Source organism: Buteo buteo, chromosome 10 (assembly GCF_964188355.1).
Source record: "Buteo buteo chromosome 10, bButBut1.hap1.1, whole genome shotgun sequence".
Taxonomy (NCBI): domain Eukaryota; kingdom Metazoa; phylum Chordata; class Aves; order Accipitriformes; family Accipitridae; genus Buteo; species Buteo buteo.
Genome location: NC_134180.1, coordinates 5349400 through 5368241, shown reverse-complemented (window position 1 = coordinate 5368241; position 18842 = coordinate 5349400). Strand labels below are relative to the sequence as shown.

At 51.3% G+C, this 18842-nt stretch overlaps 1 protein-coding gene across 26 annotated transcripts in view; it reads right to left on the bottom strand.

Annotated features, from left to right (window-relative positions):
- TCF3 (transcription factor 3) overlaps positions 1-18842 on the bottom strand; it is an 81807-nt gene that overhangs the window by 61918 nt on the left and 1047 nt on the right. For 23 of the 26 annotated variants that reach the window (XM_075038209.1, XM_075038185.1, XM_075038193.1 and 20 more), the window contains exons 2-3: positions 16820-16921; positions 9512-9584 (exon numbers count right to left, since the gene is read on the bottom strand). In XM_075038209.1, the coding sequence (XP_074894310.1) occupies positions 9512-9584; positions 16820-16894 (148 nt within the window). In that variant the 5' untranslated portion in view covers positions 16895-16921. Of the gene's footprint in view, positions 1-9511; positions 9585-16819; positions 16922-17010; positions 17633-18842 lie in introns of those variants that run through there. The other 3 variants (XM_075038208.1, XM_075038207.1, XM_075038188.1) reach the window with 2 other exon arrangements.

The following is an 18842-nucleotide window of genomic DNA, read 5'->3' as shown; positions in this document are numbered from 1 at the left end:
CCTGGACTGCCTATTTGCCTCCTTTAGTGGGGGAGTAAGGCGCTGCGAAGACATCCTCCCTCCAGAAACATTAATCACGGCAGCAAGAAGAGCATCAAAACATCCACTACAAAAATTCTCAAAAGCTGAATCAAGAAATCTTCACTCACAGTTCAGCTTTTTCCTCTTCTGATGTTTCTTCATATGTATTTCCACCCTGCAAGGCCACCCAGGACAGACAAACACAGAATCTCTGTATTCAGACAGCAAAACTCCCCATCCTACCCAAAACCCAGGTCGAACTCATTTCAAGATGGCAAAGACGCAAAGGCCACAGCGGCTGCTCCTGCTGCATCCAGGAGAGGACAGACCCCGGGAAGCCGCAAGCGCAAGTCTTGTCCGTCTGCCTGGCTCCAGGGTTTGGATCCTCTGGCAAAAACCAGTGACGACCCTCGGGTGCGACAGCGTCTTCGGACACCACTTCCACTTTGGGTGGGGAGGTTGACCCGGTCCTAACTGCCCTGGGGAGCGTTGCTGGGGCACTCGTCCCCCCAAATCGGCTCGCTGCTGCCGGCTGAAAGCCTGGCTGCACCGCCGCTGCCAGATGCACACGTTTCAGGCCACGAGAGCTCTGTGCCCCGGCTTGCCTCAGGTGATCTCCTATCCTCAGTGCTCGCTGTGCTCCCGGTCCCCCGTACAATTACGGATTCAGCACCACAATATATTTCACACTGTATTTCATGCCTCATTTGACAAGAAAATTAATTAAACTTTAAGTCAACACTGAAGGAGCACAGTACCTTTCTTCCCTCCGTGGCACATATAACTCAATTTGTTTAAGCTAATGCACTAATCAAGACTTGCAAAGTATTTGGGAACCTTTTGGCAGAAGGGCCTCTAAAGCGTGCAGCGAGACGCTCTCTGTGCCAGCTTGATTCCACCCAGAGGTCCAGCAGAGGCACAGGCATCATCTGACTGACGACAGGCTGTCTGCAACCACCCTCTGGAAAAGCCCCACTTTCTTAAAATGCAATCCCTTCCCCAACAGCACCAGTCACCAACAGGTGCCTGCATTCAGGCCAGCACATCCTCATGGGGTTTTTTGCACCCTCCAAACTGCCTGCTAGCTGGAAAGCATGACACCAAGCGGGTCACTGCCCATCCTCACCTCCCAAGATGATCAGGTTCAGGCAACTGCACGTATCCAGCTGGGCTGGTGGCCTGGGGATGTGCCAGGGAAACCCCGGCAACCAGTCCCGATGCTGCCCAGGTCCCTCGTCCTTGCCACGCAGGGACAGGCGGGCGAGCCGGTGCTCCTCCTCGGAGCCCGCGGGCTGCCACCCCCTTGCCGTGCTCCTAGGATTTCTCAGCTATTTGGAGGCGCTGGGAGAGGGCAGGATAATCCCAACCCACGCGGCTGGGAATCCGAGAGGCAGATGTGGGCAAACTTTTTGGCATAACTGAGACAGCTGCATCGGCCACACATCCACCACTGGCCCACCACTCGGCAGCCCTCCACGCGACGGAGCGGGCGCTGGGCAGCCGCCAGCACGTGGGCAGGCGAACCCCTCCGCTCCTGCGCCCAGAGCACGTAAAACAGGCTGAGCAGAAGCAGCAAGGAGCTTTGCCGGGGAGCGAACGCCAAGACAAAAGAGAAACAACAGCCAGTAATCAGCGACCTGGGGTTTACCTGCACCGCGATCCCTGCACTGCGGGGAAGAGGCACCAAACCCGCTCCCAGGAGCGCAGTGTGTTTTTCAGGCACAGCCTGGCTCACGCTGCTCCCGGGGCAGGTTTCCAGCTGATGCAGGCAGATCACCTCCACTCCCGCAGCTAGCTAATCGTGCCGTGTCGCTGCCAAGAGGCACATCAGCCCAGTTGAGAAAATCATCTCACATTAGCCTCGTCTATGAGGGGACGTGGTGGTTCCAGAGGGCTTCACCTGCCCCTAGTCGATGGTCATGGACTCCACGCTCTTGGGTTCGTGGCTTAAAGCGTTCGAGAAACAGAGATACTCATGACTTCACTCTGGTGACCACAGGGAGGCTTGTGTTAACATTGCCTTCTTCCAGCTAAAGTGGTAGATCACCATCATCTTTCTACTTGTAAAAATGTCACTTGTGAATAACATCATTACCCGGTTGGGTTTAGAGTCCGCTCTTGTGTTAAAAAAGCATCAAAATATCACCTTTACCAGTGATTTTGGGCACTACTGAGCAAAGAAGATGCATTTATAGCATCCTTCAGCCATGTTAACACTGGAGAATGTAGTGCCAGATTAGAGACGAGGCCATCCAGAGTAACAAAATAGCACTATGCATTAAATCCAGCCCCTTAAAGACACCCACTTGCTGTCTCAAACTAAAAAAAAAAATTTAAAAAAAATTCCAATTTGAGTTTCACTGCACATAAACATTAACAATGGAGATGCAATAGGCAGAGTAACTGGTCACACGTGGGACACGTGCTGGAGTAGGGCACCCTACAGAGCATGCAGAATTTGAAATTAGCGGCAGCGAGGTCCAGCAGAAACGCTTGCCAGACCTGCTGGGCCCCTTCCAAAGCCATCTTTCCCCTTTGGAAAGGGCACAAGAAGCATGCAAGGCCTCGAGCTGGGATGCTGAGCCAAAGGCTCAGCCCCACACCAACACGTGCCGCTCGGGCAGTCCTGCGTGAGCAGGATTTGAGGTGGGCTGAGGCAGAGCTGCTGCATCCCAGCACCAAACCCCGAGCATGCTGCCCTCCAGAAGATCATTTGTAATGAGACCCTGGCCCTTGCGATTAAGAATACAGCAGTACGAACAAGGCAATGACATTAGGCATGCAATTAATACGCAACCAGCTCCTCTTATTAAAAGAAAAGCAGGTGCTTGAGCTTGTACACGTTCTTTTGAAACGCAGAAGGTTCACTCGCAGCCCAGCTTCACATCAGCCTTAATCCAGGCAAGGCACGTGATTTTTACATAAGATACACTCATCTTGTCATAACCCCTCGAGCAGGCACAGTTACACTAGTACTGAATTGCCTCATCTAGGGAAGAAAAAAGCTCTGCCGGCAGAAGATAGCTGCACTGCTTTAGCTCTTCTGGCAAAGTTAAAACTGTGTGCTTAAACAAGGTCTGTGTCAAATTTGCAGTTTCTAAACAAAAGCTGTCACTTATCTCAGTACAGCTTCGGCTCTCTGGCACCCCCGACATTCTCTGTGTTCTTTCCTAGTTCAAAATTTCAAATCTAGCTAGGAGGACTCTTCCTCAGGGTGGGAGAATCAAAAAAATAAAAAAAATACCCTCCCCTGAAAGTGTGCACCATTTCACCCCCTGAAGGTAAACACACACCAATACAGGCACTGGGTTATATTTGCCTCTCCCCAACTGCTGAAGAAGCACTGAGCCGCTGTCAGAGCATCCCCACTGCCCCAACAGCATGGTCACCCTTTTCCTGCTCTTCCCAGGCTCGCTCCTTGCGTGTCTGTTAGAAACCAGCTGTGCCTTTGGCAGGACACCCTCGATCTCAGCCTTGCCTGAAAATCTGAGGGAAAAAAAAAATTTGAAGGGGCGGGAGGGGGAAGAGAAAGAGAGGGGAAGGCCTTTCTGTTTCAACCTCACTGCAAAGAAAGATGCAGAAGAAACAGCTGCCCAGGTGGGGAAGCCCTGGGAGCAGGAACACACACCCCAGGACAGGAGGATCAGAGATGCAACTGGGGTGTGACGCTGGATTAAGGGAGACAGGTGTGAAGATCTTCCCCTGCCATTTGTTCCCCCACGCTTGCTATTTCCTGGCGACCCTCGCTCCCTGCCCCCAGCCCTCGGGCCCTCCAAGCCTTTTCTTCCAAATCCTGCTTTCCGTATCCTGGTTAACAGGACCCACCCCACAGGAAAAACAGGGAGCAGAAAGGGGAGAGGAAGGAGAACTGGAGCTTCCCAAAGGCAGAGACAAAAACAAAGCAGAAAGCTGTTTAACGCACCTGACTAGCACGTGGGAGACGAACTTCACTGAAAAGTCCTCCGGGCTTTGTTACTGGAAAGGTTGGGACTGCAGTACCCTGGGTGTTTCCCTGCAATACCCTCAGCACGCCAGCAGCATCCTCCTACACCCCAGGAGCAGGCTCTGCCGGCAGCGGGAATGGAAATGCTCCAGGGGTGCGGAGAGCAGTGGAGGGCTGCAGGGATTGTCTCTTTCCAGGCTAACAAGACTTCACAGCTTCGCAAGCTTGACTTGTCCATGGCAAGGCTTTTTTCTCCCCTTTGATAACGGCTAAAAAGTAATTTTTACTTTGAAAGAAACAGTCACGCCAATAGGCAGGCAAGTAAATTTTCCTGCTTTGACTTTTTTGTTGTGGTGGCTTTGTGTTTAGTGACAGTTTTGCAAGCCTGCTGTATGGGCACGCACACAACCGCAACATAAACAAGCAGCCTGAAGTACGCACTTTAATGGAAAGTGCCAGTTTTAAATATCAAGTCACATATTGCGCACCTCATGTCTGCCTTTCATCATCTATCAAAATAGCAAGCAAAGCCCATCACTCCCACTTCAGCATAAGCAAAACATGTGGGAACTAGAGGCAGCTAGTAGGAAAACGTGATACATCCTTACTAATAAAAGCTCCTGCTTTCCTCACTATGGTAAATAGTTGCAAATGCGTTTCTGCAGCCTGAAACTCAATTGCTGACAGCACGGCAACAGAAACGCCGCGCTTAGCTCTTCGCAACTCTCTAACTTAGGTGCTTTTACTGCACGCTACCCAGCCGGCCGCTCTGCAAGCAAAGCGGAGCCCAGCACCGCTCCTGCGTCCGCGGAGCTGCCGGGGCAGGCACCGTGCTCCCAGCCGCTGCACCAGACCCTCCCCTCCCCACCTCGGAGCTTCCTAATACAGGGCTGCGTGCACACACAAAATAATTAAATCTTCAAACAGCTCACCCATAGCACCAATTAAAGAGACAACCTCATCTTTCATAGAATTTATTACTTTCAGTGCTGTTGCCACAGGTATCCAAGTTTGAACGTTGTTTAAAGCAGGCTTTCAAAGGGGATACAGACTCACCTACCTCCAGGGAGAATGCATTTACTTTGTTCAGTAGACTATAACTTAAAATTTGTTGCATGCACCAGCTTGTAACTCTTTGAAAAACTCCCCGGTTAGCCAGCTTCAAATGTATTTTATGAACTTGCCCCGATCAAAGCAATTCCCTCAACAATGAGCCTCATCTCACCATCTCACTAGCAAAAAAGCACCGAACAAATTTTGGGGGTGGAAATCACAGCACAGACCAGGAGGGGACTCTCCCTTCCAAACCCACCTAAGAGATCCCAAGCAAGGGAGCTCCCTTCAGCACAAAGCAAGAAGGAAAAGACATTTAATGGTGAATTCGCTTACTCAAAAGGGACAGGGGAAAAAAAAAAAAAAGCTGTTTTTTTAGCAGAGCTTTTATTTGTTGTGAGCAGAATCATCTGTCAGCAGGAGACCGCCTGGGCTCCTGTTTCAATAGGACACAAACCTGGCATCGCGCACCATTTCCGACGTGAAGGGGAGATGGCTGCACACTCTCCGTATTAACCACGGATGCAAAGCGCTGGTCCAGGAGGTGCCTTACCTCGCACAACCATTTGCCTCGGTTTTATTTCCCTGCTCCGCAGAGCCCCAACTCATTTGCTGAAGCAAAGGCGCAGCTGGCACGCACTGACCCTGCCGAAAACCCAGTAGCCACGAGGCAACAGCCCCGGCACGGCCCCATGCGGTGGCGGCAACACCACGGCCCGGGCTGGGAAGACACAATGAAACTTCTTTGCCTCCCGCCACTCCTGTCTTAATGTCAATTAAAAATTGTTATTTCCATGTGAAATTTAGCACGAGTGGTTTCCTGCTAGAGGCAGAGTTTAATTAAGCGCACTGGGAGGGAGCTCGTTTCTGATCAGATTAGTCATTTATGAACTATGACATGGGGGGGGGACAGAGGACACGGTTTTAAATGTTTTGCTACTGCAAAGAATAAACAAACAGTTTGGCGAGAGGACGATGAAACCGCAGCCTTCTAGGGCCAGGACAATAGGCATACACTGAGCGTCCCGGCTAAAATAAAATACCAGCAGCAAATGACACGGCTTACGCTGGAAAACACTAGTTGCAGCTCAAAGCCCCAGGAAGACCAACTTCCCAGCGGTGACCTATATGTGCTATAAATGCTGCAGACACAGTCTGCATGACGTAAGCTCCATCCTAGTGGCAATTGTTGGGTTTCGCCTTGCCAAGAAAATGCAAAGCGGAGGTGCTGAATTGTCCATGCGGCAGGGTAGCTAAACCAGTTCCTCCCTGGTGCATTTAAGGACAGAAATGAGGGAAACAGTGGCAGAGCTTAAAATAAAACCAGGAGACAAATATAAAAAAAAAAAGGGGATCTCAATAACACTGAATTTTCCTGGCCTGAGAGAGGAAAATGGGTTTGCCCTCAAGAAGGGGCCACCTGCACGAGCGCCAGCAGCTTGGCTGGGGCAATTATTAATTGGGATTTGAAAAGGATTTGAATTTGGGGCAATGTTATCACTGTGATTTTCTAGTAGCACTGTTTCAAATGAATGCACTACCTCATTTACCAGCTGGACTTTGGAAGCAAGTGGGGCATTTTGGCCAGGAGTCATCAGTCACTGCCTTGCTCCCCTCACTCCTGACTTCCTCTGGGGAGGAAAGAGCCTTAATAGCTCCTCCAAGGGGAAAAAAATAAAAGCTACATATTACCCCAAGATTTCCCCAAGGAGGAGAGAGATGAAAAGTGGGAGGCCATAAATTCACATGTCCAAGGGTGGGCAGAAGCATGAAACACCAATTTTTCTGGCACATAAGACAGCATCAGTTTATTATCTTGCGGTTACTACAATAACCCCAAATAATGAGATACTGGCACTATGGTGCACACTGGCAAGCTAAGACTTAAGCGAATCAGTGTTTGCTTCTCCTTTCCAGGCAGAGGGACAGCAGCGGAGGGGAAACGCTGCGCTATCTTTATCAAGGGTACGGGATACTGATTAAACGGGAGTGTTTGAAAAACACGAGGCACATTAAAGATGAAGCCTAGGCCTTCCTGCAAGGCAAGAAGATTTAGGGAGCTAATCTCCAGGTCCAGATTACAGCGTGGCTGCAAGGCGCTCTGCTCCCTCAGCAAGTCCAGGTCCCTAAATCCAAGGACCATCTGCTCTTCACCTTCTGACCACATCAGGTTTGGTGATGATTCGACTTCAAATCAAATTTTGAGCCGGATGGCTGGCTATGCCTTTGGGGATGAACCAGTATCTGATTGTACCTTGCCGTCAATTAGTGAATTAAGCTAAACCAACATCAACAAACTATGAAAACAACCACTCGCCACTATCTAGGACCTAGTTGAGACACCTTGGATTCTTCCAACAGACGCAGTGCACCCCTCTGCATGGCACATCTCATTAATGTCTTACTGCGGTTATTCACCCCACCAGCAAAAATCGATCGTCAAACATTCAGGACCACACCAAAGTCACAAAGCTGACACGCAAATGAAACATGTCCCCTGCTCTCCAAAGGTAAGGCCAAGGATGACTGGCCAAGGGATAACTCTGCTGCCGGAGCAAAAGGCTTCCCCTAAACCAAGCCCCGAGCTGCATTTCAAACCCAGGATGCCCAGGGCAGGACAAAAGAGCTGCCACAGAGCCCTGAGACAGGGACAACAGCGATTGTGCAACTGCCTTCAGTGCAGTTGTATAACACCAGTCCTCTGTTTTTATGAACTGCTCACAGCCAGACACAAAAAGCAGCAGCCCAGAGGAAGGGTGGTGTCACCATTACCTTTCACTCACCCGAAAGAAAAGAAGGGGGGGGGGGCGGAATAAAAGATTTTGTGTCGTTTCGGCTGCTGCACAGCCAAGCGGAGGGGGGTCCAGTCGCTGCGCCGGCTGTACCGCAGAGCCCTGCTCGCAGCCTCTCCTCGCTGGCCAGCACTATAAACCCGGCAGCCAAGCCAGCCTCCGAGCAGGAAACGAATTAATGCGAGCTGCTCCATTACTATTCTCTCACTAGCGTGTAGCGCGTCTTTTGTGGATTATTTTAACAGCAGAAGTCACACACACGAACACTCACTGGAGAGATCAGCTTCCATCTGGGTTAACCCGAGAGTTTTCTCCCCTCGAATTTCCTCCAGCACCCACTCAACAGCTTCCCTCCCTGTAAAAATGTTTGCTCAAAACCATCTTGACATGCAGCTAAACAGCCCGATCTGAAAGCATCAAATTTCCCTGGCCAAGCAGGCCAGGGCACAGTACACCCCTCCCGTCCTGCTTCTGCCGGTTTCCCCAAGAGCTGCCCCACAGCATGCTGTGGCATCAAAGCTGCTATCCAGAAATCCCACCCCGTTCTCCAGGACGCCTCCTGGTGTCGGGGTACAGCCATTCCACATGGCCAGGAGTTTCCCTGGACAGCTCGAGTCGGCCCAGGGTACAGAAGGTCAAATTTTAACCATCCACAAAGCATCAGCGTGTTTCAGCAAGAAGGGCAAATTAACCGAACTTCCTGCATGCCAGGGGCCGCAGCGAGCCCTGCACAGAGCGGCTTCCCCAGGCATCAAAAGCCTGGCACGGCACCGCGCCGTCCGCCCGGACGAGAAATTCTCCACTTCAGCCTCAAATTAACCAGCGCCATGTTTCCCAATCAGACATCTAAAGCTACGCACCCTTCAGAGAGTCTCCTATCGCAGACGGATCGCCAGCCCGCTCCTCCCCGCAGACGCCCTGCTCCCAAAGCCCTTTGATGTTGGCACCCCTGGCCTCTCCTTGGCATCCTGGCTGGCAGAGATGCAGCCGCTCAGCACTTCTGGGGAGCGGGGCCAGCTGCTGGCTTCGGGGGCACCACGGCAAGGCAGGACAGGCGAGGGTCTGCTTGACAGCACCCCAGAACCGCAGCGGGGTCCAGCTCGGAGGCTGGTGAAACGGCTCCAGCCACCCTTGCTGCCCACCTCCCCGGGGCGGCTGTGCTGCCTGGAGGCATCAGGCATCAGGAGGGCTTTGCAAAGGTCCCTTTGGGAATGCTGAGATCCCACCCAACAGCAGGGAGCTGCTGGAGAGGCTGAATGGAGCAGACGCCCACGCTGCACCAGAGTCTCCCTTTGGGCAGCTGAGCCCCAGGAATTAACCACCACCACCGTGTCTTCTCGGTGACGTACAGCAAAAGTCTTCCAAGGTGTACGTTTGCAGACACGCGTTTGTCTAAGCAGCTTAAGCGAAGAGCATTGACTGTCTGCTCTCGGGCTGCTTCAATAGGAGTGGCGAGACAACAACCTTCAGCTCAGGTAGTGACTTCTTAATTGGACACAGATCGGCAAGAGCAGCTTTGCCTACCCGGAGACACGTGGAGCAACAAGAAAATCATCCAGAGAAACAGTAGCAGACCACCACCAGAAAAATATATAACACAAAACTACAGAAACCCCTCCTTTTGGGTCTCTGGAAGCAAACACAAATTTATTGCAAGAAACATTACGGTGTTAAGAAAAAAAAAAATTTAAGATGACAGTACCTGATCCTCCAAACTGAGTGCTCGCTAGGGTCGTGGGTCTGTTTTTTCCATTAGCCACTGGCAGGGGAAACATCTAGAAAAACAAGAAGATGAGAGAGGAGGGAAGAGAAAAGAGATTTCAGTATGTTAGTTTTACTGTGCTGCTGCAAAGGGGGTCAGATTGGGCAGGCGGGGGGGAGCAGAGGGGGAAGAGAAGCACTTTATTGATGTAAAAAACTTTCCTCTCCTTGTGTCCCTGCTACATAGATCAGCTGCACGAGGGACAGGAGAGCAGCGCAGCTGTGCACTAATATACACACACATTCCTACGTGCATAAACTTTGCCTGTGTACACAGCGTGTCTGGTTCCTTAGGTGCAACTGAAAACCATCCAAGAAGCATCACTGCTGTGGTCAAAACCAACTGTTTCTTCCCTAACTTATTCACCAAGGCCCAGGCTAGAGGGTGCCCATGGGGCCATGGGATAAAGGCCGACTCCATTCATAAAAAGCTAGCAGGAAAACAACAGCACCCGGCAAACCTCATTTTATCCCTCAACACCCCAGCACCCACAGTGGTCCAGGTCTCATCCAGCATCTCCCGCGCTCCCAGGCCTGTCTCTGGCAACGTGCAGTGCCTGGGGAGGACGCGGGCTGCCTGTGGGCTCCAGCTGGCAGGGGCAGAGATGACTAAGCCACACGCTCCGGCGATGCTCGACCTCGACGCAGGAAGCCTCACGCCAGCTCTCAGAGGGAAGAACCCTCCAGCCTCGAGGAGCAGCTCCCACCCCTGGTGCTTCGGGGGCTCCAGCGGCACCGTGACCTAACAAGGCCCTGGGGTCCGGTGGGAGAAGCTGCGCCAAGGGCAAAGGTATTTAACTTACAATTAGGAAGATTAACGTATTTTACAGTATCAGTCCTTCTGGCTACTCGTTTGCTATGCTGCTGCAGCTTCAGTGTCACAACTAATCTTCTCCTGCCAGGGAGCTCCCTCAAAAATACTGCATACCTCGTCAGCTAACCTGTAAAAATATTTTTAATATAAGTTGGGAGGGTTTCAGAAGCTGTTATTTAAAAATTTATATGCACCTGCGTGCAGCAGAAAAGAAAACTAATTCTTCTCCACACAAATGGAGCTCCAGCCAATAAAACAACTGGTGGGAAAACGCTTAGTGAATTAACATTTTAATATCCTTTTACTACTCAAGATACTTTCACCACCAAGTCATTTGAATTTTTATTATTTTTAGCCTTGCAATGTCTGAGTAACTCAAAAGTTTAATGCTTTGAAGATTAAACAATGTAATGGCACAAGAGCCTCCAGAAATGCAGCATTTCATGCCCTGACATAGCTGATGTCTGGCTGTGGTCAGAAACATTCCTTTGTACAAAACCGTCTGCCCAGCTTTGTTTTCACAAATGCTGGGGAGGAAAAAAAAAAAAACAGTTAAATGTGGTAGAGATGCAAAGAGAGCAGTTAAGAAACCAACTGCCATTCAAAAAAAGAACACAAATTTGGGATCATATATATGTATGCACACACACACATCATGTATATGTTATATATATGTATTTAAATAAAGGTGTAAACAGTGTTTAAATACGCAGCCCGCGTGTGGACAACCACTCCCGCCAGCAGCCAGCCTGCAGACACCTGCCTTCCTACGGCTTTGCCCCCAGCCATAAGCCCACTCTCCCTTCGCCCTCCTACATGCAGCCTTGCAGTGAGAGCCGCTGGATGTGCATCGCTGGGGGGGCTCCTGCTGCAACCCCCCAGGATGCTGCTGCCCACCCCGAGTGGGCTCCAGAGTCACTTGGGGTGGGCCAGCAGCCCGGCCATCGAATACGCCTTGTTTCCTCAGGAAGTCAGGCTAGAAAATAAAAACAAACCCTGACGACACCAATGACTTGCAGCCTACCTTCCTCTGCAAGGCTACAGGTTTTTCCTGCCCCCCCCCCCCGCCTTTGCGGGGCAGTGTTGTTTTCTGCGAAGATCTCCAAAATTACTAAAAATGCAATTTATATGGCTGAAACCACCCGGCCTGTGCTCACTCCCTCCTCTTAAGGTAGGGAAGAAGATTAAGTGAAGTGGTTAGAAACCCCCTTTCCAAGTGGCAAGAGGCAGTTCTGCATGGGTGAGCAGGGGGGGATGGGAAGCATGAACATAATGGTACCCAGCAGCAAAAAGCAACAAACAAACAAACAACAACCCCCCCCAAAAAAAAGCACTGCTGGCTCTTTTTCACGAGCATTTCTGCCTAATACTTGCTGATGCTGAAAAACCCAAGGTCTGAGCAGCAAATACAAGCGGAGAAAATGAACAGCTTTGTTCCATTGTGCAACGAGCGCTTTCTATTTCTGCAAAAGAGGTGGTCCCCCCCCTCACCGCCACGCTTGGCAATCCCCAGCACACCCCCGCACCCAGCCCCGCCGGGGGATGCCCTCCCCACCTCTCCTCTTCGCCCGCCTCTGCCTGCTTCGAGAGAGATATCTCCAGACTGATGCAACACCTTCCTGCTCACCCTCCCCAAGGGATGAAGGACTCGTAGACCCCTTTGCACACCAAGGCCAGTGGAGATGCTAAAGCAGGGCGATGCCGGAGAAAGGGGAACCCCGGGTTACCCCTCACCTCAATACAGGCTCCAAACACACTTATCGCTTGCCAACTCCAGGAAGCATTTTGGGTTTGGTTTTTTTTTTTTTTTCTTGCTGCCAGCTTGTTTTTCCACTGTGGTGTGGGCTGAAGCCGACCCGGTACGCTGCCTCGAGGAGCCTGGCGCAAGTCATACGTGAAGTGCCGGCTGCCTTCGCTGGCATATGTCACTCACAGGCAAAGTTCACCCACCCACTGCGAATTTCCTTTCTGCTTTTAAATGCTGCTTTAAAAATAAACGAGGGGGAGGGAGGAGACGAACCGGAGCTGGCACGTACCAGAGGGACCCAGGCATCGAGAAGGGACCCAGGCATGAGCGTCTGAGGAACTGTAATTGGGTCATTACTTGGCCTTTGTTGGATTTGAATAATGTAGATTTAAACGGTTATGTAAAATCCCCCATCTTAAGTCGCTGTATTTGGTTTCTCATGCCCGATTCCAGCCTCCCTGACAGCTGACACCAACTTCTGCGTACCCTCGCAGCTCAATTTCCACCCCTCCCAAAGAATTTATCCTCCCTCCAGTTCTCCCAGGTTAAAAGATGCAAATCCAGCGCACGGGAAGATCCAAACCCCCGCACCTGCCACCAGGCAGGTTATAGCTAAGAGACCCCACACTTGCAACAGCGAACTTCGTAAGCAAGAAAGGGAATTTGCCAGACACAAGTACCAATATCAAGCAGCATTCCATTTATTGTGTACTTCTACCAGTGCATCAGTGTTTTCAAATTAAATAGCTGTTTTCACTTCCTCCACTCTTCCACCTTATGAACTCCAGGCTGAACCAACCTCAGGCCTGAACTCAAAACCTGAAATCTATTTTGCAGTGTGGAATGTATCCAGCTGTTAATTTGGGGAGAAGAGGGAATTTGACTCAATAAACATTGCCAGCAGGATATTTTATACGTGTTCATTTAAGACAGACCTTCCTGACTACAGCCCCAAACGTCCACTGTGGCGTAAAGTCAAACTTTACAACTGCTTCACTCTAAACAAAAGCGAGAGTTTTATCATGGAAACACAGGCGCTGCGCCTTGGCCGGAGCAGGGCATGGGGCACGGCTTCAGCATCCTCCAGCACGTCAGAAGCAGCAGCGGCGAGGGCAGAAGGAGCTTGCGTGAGCCCTGCTTGCCGGTAACAGTTTGGCTTTCACCCCCAGTTCGACGGCTGGAGCCACGAGGGCTGGCACGCCACGAGAGCAGTTGCTCGCAGAGAAATCAGTCGGCAGGTCCTATGTGACTGCTCAAGCCCCTGCCCACCCTGCAACGTCTCATCGAGCTAGAAACCCACCCTGACAACTAGCATCCCCGCAGCATATGGTTAATACTCTGCTAATAATCATGGCTGTTAACAGCATTTCACTTCTGCCAGAGACCTAGGCTGGCACGCAGCCGCCTGCCTCTATCTAGCTTGGCAGGCACGCTCTGCGGTACGGACAGGCCCCCAACCCCGTCTGCGTGCCTCCCCCGGGCTGTTCCATCCCAGCTTTCCCCGTGCCATGAGGTGTCCCTGCCCTCCAAGCACCCAAGCCGAGCCGGGATACCTGCCCGCACCTTCCCCCAACGCACCAACACCGGCAGCGTGACACAGCTGAGATGCCGCCCGGGATAACCACAGCGAGTCCTCGTGGCCGAGCATCTCCCGACGGCGCAGAACGAGGGCAGCTCCTGCCGTACGCAGCCTGTGCCCGTCAGGCCAAGCTGCAAAGCCTGGCAGCCACGGGCCAAAGGACCAAAACCCAAGCCTAATAAATAGGTTAAGCCGGCAACTCGAATCTATAGGCAGGATGCTTTCTCGAAAGCTCTCCTCCAGATTTGCAAGCCCGTCCTGGACTACTGCCAGGCAGCGGTGGTGAAAGAAAGCTTACAAATTACCTGTACTTTGGGGCAATTATAAAAGGCAATTTGTTCAGAGGTAGAGGTAAGCACGCTGCCGTGCACACCCCAAAGCAGCGATCAGACTACATAGCTGGGTGTTTAGCTCTGGCTCACTTATATGCAGGTTACAGATTCCTTTGATTTTCACCATTATTGGCAAATTACATTGGCACAAAGCTTTGGGCAAGCGCTTTGCAGCTCAATAACTACCCAATGTACTTATTTATTCAAGAAGGCACAAGTCTTTCTTTTCAGAACTGTAAGCCCAATTTGTAGCATCTCACACAACCCTGCCACTTACTGACCCCACAAACTCACGTCTGACTATGCAAAGCCGTTAGGGCCGGACCTGAAAATGCACTCACTGCGCAGCAAAACATGGCGCAGAGCTGGACCACAGACTACTGGGGTTGAAGATATTTTCCCTAGGAAAAAGGAACCAAAATACTCATGTGAAGCAAATGCTTCCAGCTGCTCTGAATCTCTCTCTCTCTAGTCTTCCCTCCCATCTACTCTCCTGGAGAGGATTAGCAAACCAATGCTCTACTCCTGCTTATTCAAAGAAAAATACAAATATACTTGAAAGAGCAAGCTTTGTGGTCAAAAAGCCCGCATCCCAACAACACAGGGAGAGCAACCCACGGAGCAGTGTCTTCGACAGACCCACACTGTGCACAACAAGCTTGCGATGCCAGGTTGAAGACCGTCTACTAGCTAGGAAGCTTTCCATTTTAGCTACTCATCCTTCAGGAGAGATGTTAATATTCCCTTTATGCAAACTCAGGAGAAGGGTGTGCGTGTGCAGAGATGAGGGTTTGTGAAACAGATCTGGCTCAAATCCAGACTGCGTCGGAGCCCATCGGCCAACTTATCCTGGAGGGAACGTCTTCGAATCATTTGCTGGCAAATGACATTTGCAGGCCCTGATCCTGCAAGCAGCCACCCCCGGTTCCGCTGCTGAACGCACGAGCCTTACATGAACACAGAACAAGTTCTGGTCGTTCCCAGGTTTACGCCAGCGTAAGAGCATTGGAATTGAACCCAAATTCAGCCGTTAGGTGTAGAATAATCTCCAAGGACAGAAACACTCATGTACAGAGGGAACAGGTCAGGACCCCTCCAGGGAATACAGCTCTGAGCATGCAAATGAGGATGGTTCGTTAAATTTGAAAATAAGGTCTTAGGGTTTTTTTAAAGCTCTAAATGGTGAGTGGGATTTGATTTTTTTCTAAGGGGGAGAAAAAGCAAAGCGGGAGCCACTGCAGCCCTGGCCAGGGAGCAGTTCAAAACCTGGCACTCTCCAGTGCAGGAGATGGAAAGCTCCAGGGCTCCTGCCAACCCACAGGACCTCTGAGATGAGAGAGGGACAAATAACCACGCACCGCTCCCCAGCAAGCCCTGAGCATATTCCTGGTTTTAAACGCATACCATCGCTGCAGTCCCCCTACCAACTGGAAAACATACTACTGTAAAAATACATCGCTGGTAATTTAACAGAACCAGCCTCCCAACGCAAGTATGAAACTGGGAGAACTGAGCCCCTCCTCCTGCAGCAGGACTGCTCTTCAGGGGACCGAGAGACCCCACTACCAACACCCCCCCCAAGCACGGAGCCCTGCCAGGACAGGTACAAGTCCCAGCTGTACAAAAAGGTTTATTTCCCATTGCTAAACCCTCGGTGCTCGGGTGCAGAAAAGAAGCCCAGCCTCAGCACTTCTCACAGGCATTAAGAGGTACCAGGACAGCGGGTACCCCTAGTTCTGCCACCGCTTTTCCCCCCCTTTACTCCCTTGTTCTCCAAGGGGCAGGAAAATCAGCGGGGCCGTGGGCTGGGTGACCCAGGACAGCCCACAGCCACAGCGGCAACACTCATGGTTATTCCTCCTCGTGGGGTTGTTTTTTCTATCTTCGCAGCACATTTGCTTATCTAAAAAGCAAGACGCACGCTCCAAATGCCATGAGGGTGCAGCACAGAACAGAGGAACCCAACAGAAAGTTATTTTCTTTTGAACACAAGCTCTCCCCTCCACAAGTCACCTGCCAATGACAGCCAGCACCGGTGCGGCAAGCGCAGAGCGTACGCTGTGTGGCAGATTGCCGACCCTGGACGGCAGCACAGACGGATGTGCCGGGGACTAACCCTCACTCTGCTACGACTAGAAGGGACTTCTCCTCCCTCCGAGCTGTGCACACCCTTCTGGGGGAACTCTTAGGTCCTGTTTCTTTGAAAATAAACAGCTCCTAAATGCAGCTAAAGGTTTCCAGGATACAGAAGAGCAGAGCGTGGGGAACACAAGTGTCCAACTCCTGCAAAAATAATGCACTGGAGAGCTTGGACACATTTCAAACTGTGACAAAATAACCTGTGGGAGCAAAAGTTTAATAGTCTGGATCTGGGGAGAGGAAAAAAGCCTGATTATTCAGCTACTGAAGTTACATCTTTGCATGGCTTCAGAAGCAGTCACCCAGCCCATTTCGCGGTGAGCATTTAAACAGAGAACACACAACTCCCTTACGTTTCCCCAGAATTTCCCATCCAAAAAAACCCCAACCCACCTCTCTGTGCTCCCTGCAAGGAAACAATATACGTTTGAGGGGAAGAGGGGAGAGGAGGGGCAGAGGCTTTGCTTTAACTTGAAAATAAACAAGTTGCAGCACATGTGCATGCACACAAACACGGCACATCTGAAACCCATCATGTCCAATTTACAGGCTCACATTTCCTCCCTTCTGCAGCTCCAAAACACTGCACACAAGCAAAGCCCCGGGGCCTTTAAAGCCCCCCGGCCGCGCTCGCTTACCATACTGAAGTCCAGCAGGTCACTGAGCTCTTTGTCTGTCCCAACTGCAGCCATTCTCTGCTGCTGCTGATTCATACTCCCACAGACTCAACAGTGGCAGTCCTAGAGAAAGCGAGGGGGAGGGGAAAGAGATATTTTAATGACTAGAGCAAACTACCCACCCCATTGATGAATATTTTAAAAAGACAGACCGAGAGAGAAAGGGGTGAGAAAAGAAAAATCCTTTGCGTGTCTCCAGCATCCAACTCCTCCGCTGAGAGCACAGTCGGAGTCCTCACATAGCACCCAGAGGCAGGAACAAGCGCTCTATTGACCAGACACACTTGTATGTTAGTTTTTTGCTGCCAATTCCACTAGTTCAGGCCAATTCTGTTCCTGGCGTGTGGCGAATGAAGGGGGGGGAAAAAAAAAAAGAAAAAAAAAAAGAGTCAACTCATTTATCAAAGGGTTCAGGCAAGTTATCACTCAGGCGCTTGTCTGGCTCGGCTCGCCCCCTCTCCTTCCCCCACACTCGCTCCCCGCAGGAGGCTCTCTTGTCCTTGCCTAGTTTTGTTTTAAAAAAAAAAAAAGAAAAAAAAAGGTCTGATCTTACGCCCCTTTCCTTCGGGTTGCCGAGCACCTGCAGCTGCTTTTTCAGGGGCTGAATTTGGGGATGCCCAGCCAGGCCATACCCGGTGAGAACTGAACCTCTCCGCTCCCAAAAGGGACTGGAAAAAGAATTTTTGTTTTCGGAGGGTTTTGCAAAAATAAAGCTCTCCAGGCAACCTTGCAAGATAGGTAAATATTATTCTTCCTAATTTTACAGATTATTTGTTTAAAGGGAGATTGATCTTTTTGGCTAGCTCACTATGATAGAAAAATATTTCTTTGGGAGGGAGGCAGAGAGGCCTGGGATGAGATAAAAGATTCCTTTTTTGGGGGCTTTTTTTTTTTTAGGAACTCATTCATGGTTACAAGGGGCAGCTGGCCAATAAATTTAACTCATTAATCATAAGGTTAAAGAAAAAAAAAAAAGAAGAAAACTCCATGCGATCCAAGGCGTTTGTAGGCTGTGCCGGCACAGCCACCACATTTCAATGAAGTTTTACAAAAAACGCTGAAATCAGCCCAGCACGTAAAAACCCTTCGCCACTATAAAAAAAAACAGCCGGGGGATTTTTTTTTTTTTTTTGCCTTTTTCTTGTCTTTAAAAAGCCTTTTCTTTAAGTGTCATCAATGCATCTGGTCAGTATTTTTTAAAGCAACTTTACCAACCTACTGCCCCACTGCCTTGCCCGCCCCGGCGGGCTCAGGGAGACGAGACCTCGTCCCCGTTAGACCCCGGAGAAACCCCCACGACCCCGGTTCGCTGCTGGGGAAAGGTGGTGTGTGGGGGGGGAGCTGTATCCCTTCAGCAGCCCCCCCCAAAACCCCACATCCCCCAAGGCGACCTGCAGCCTTCGCCAAGATCACGGACAACTTGAACAATACGCTCTCACCACCCCAAATTCATTCCGGGCTATTATTTTTATTCTCCCCCCCCCCCATCACCACCACTACCACCACCTTCCTATTTTTAACTCCAACCCCCGGGAAGCCAGCGCCCTGCCCCGGCCCGGGAAGGCCTTTATCCGCCCCGGCAGCACAAAGGCCGAGTAAAAACTTGACCCGGCAGGAACAAGGGCCGGACGGGGGGCGCGGGGGGCCCCGCCGATGCCGGGCTAACGCGCAGCAGATGTCCGCCCCCCCCCCCCCTCCGCCTTCTCCCCGTCCCGCTCGGGTTTCCTCCGGCGGTACCGGCACCTTTCTCCCCTCGGACAAAAGGGCTCCGGGTTCCCTCAAACCCCCGGCGCGGCCTGTACGAACCCGGCTGCTCCGGGACAGGAGGCGGCGGGCCGGGCCTCGCTCAGCCCCCGCCAGGCCCGGGCTCCCGCTGGGAGGAGGAGGAGGAGGTTGGGGGGGAAGCGGGACACCCACACCCCCCCTTCGCCCCAACACACACTGCAGGGAGGGGGGGGGAAGTGGGTCACTGCCCCCCGGTGCT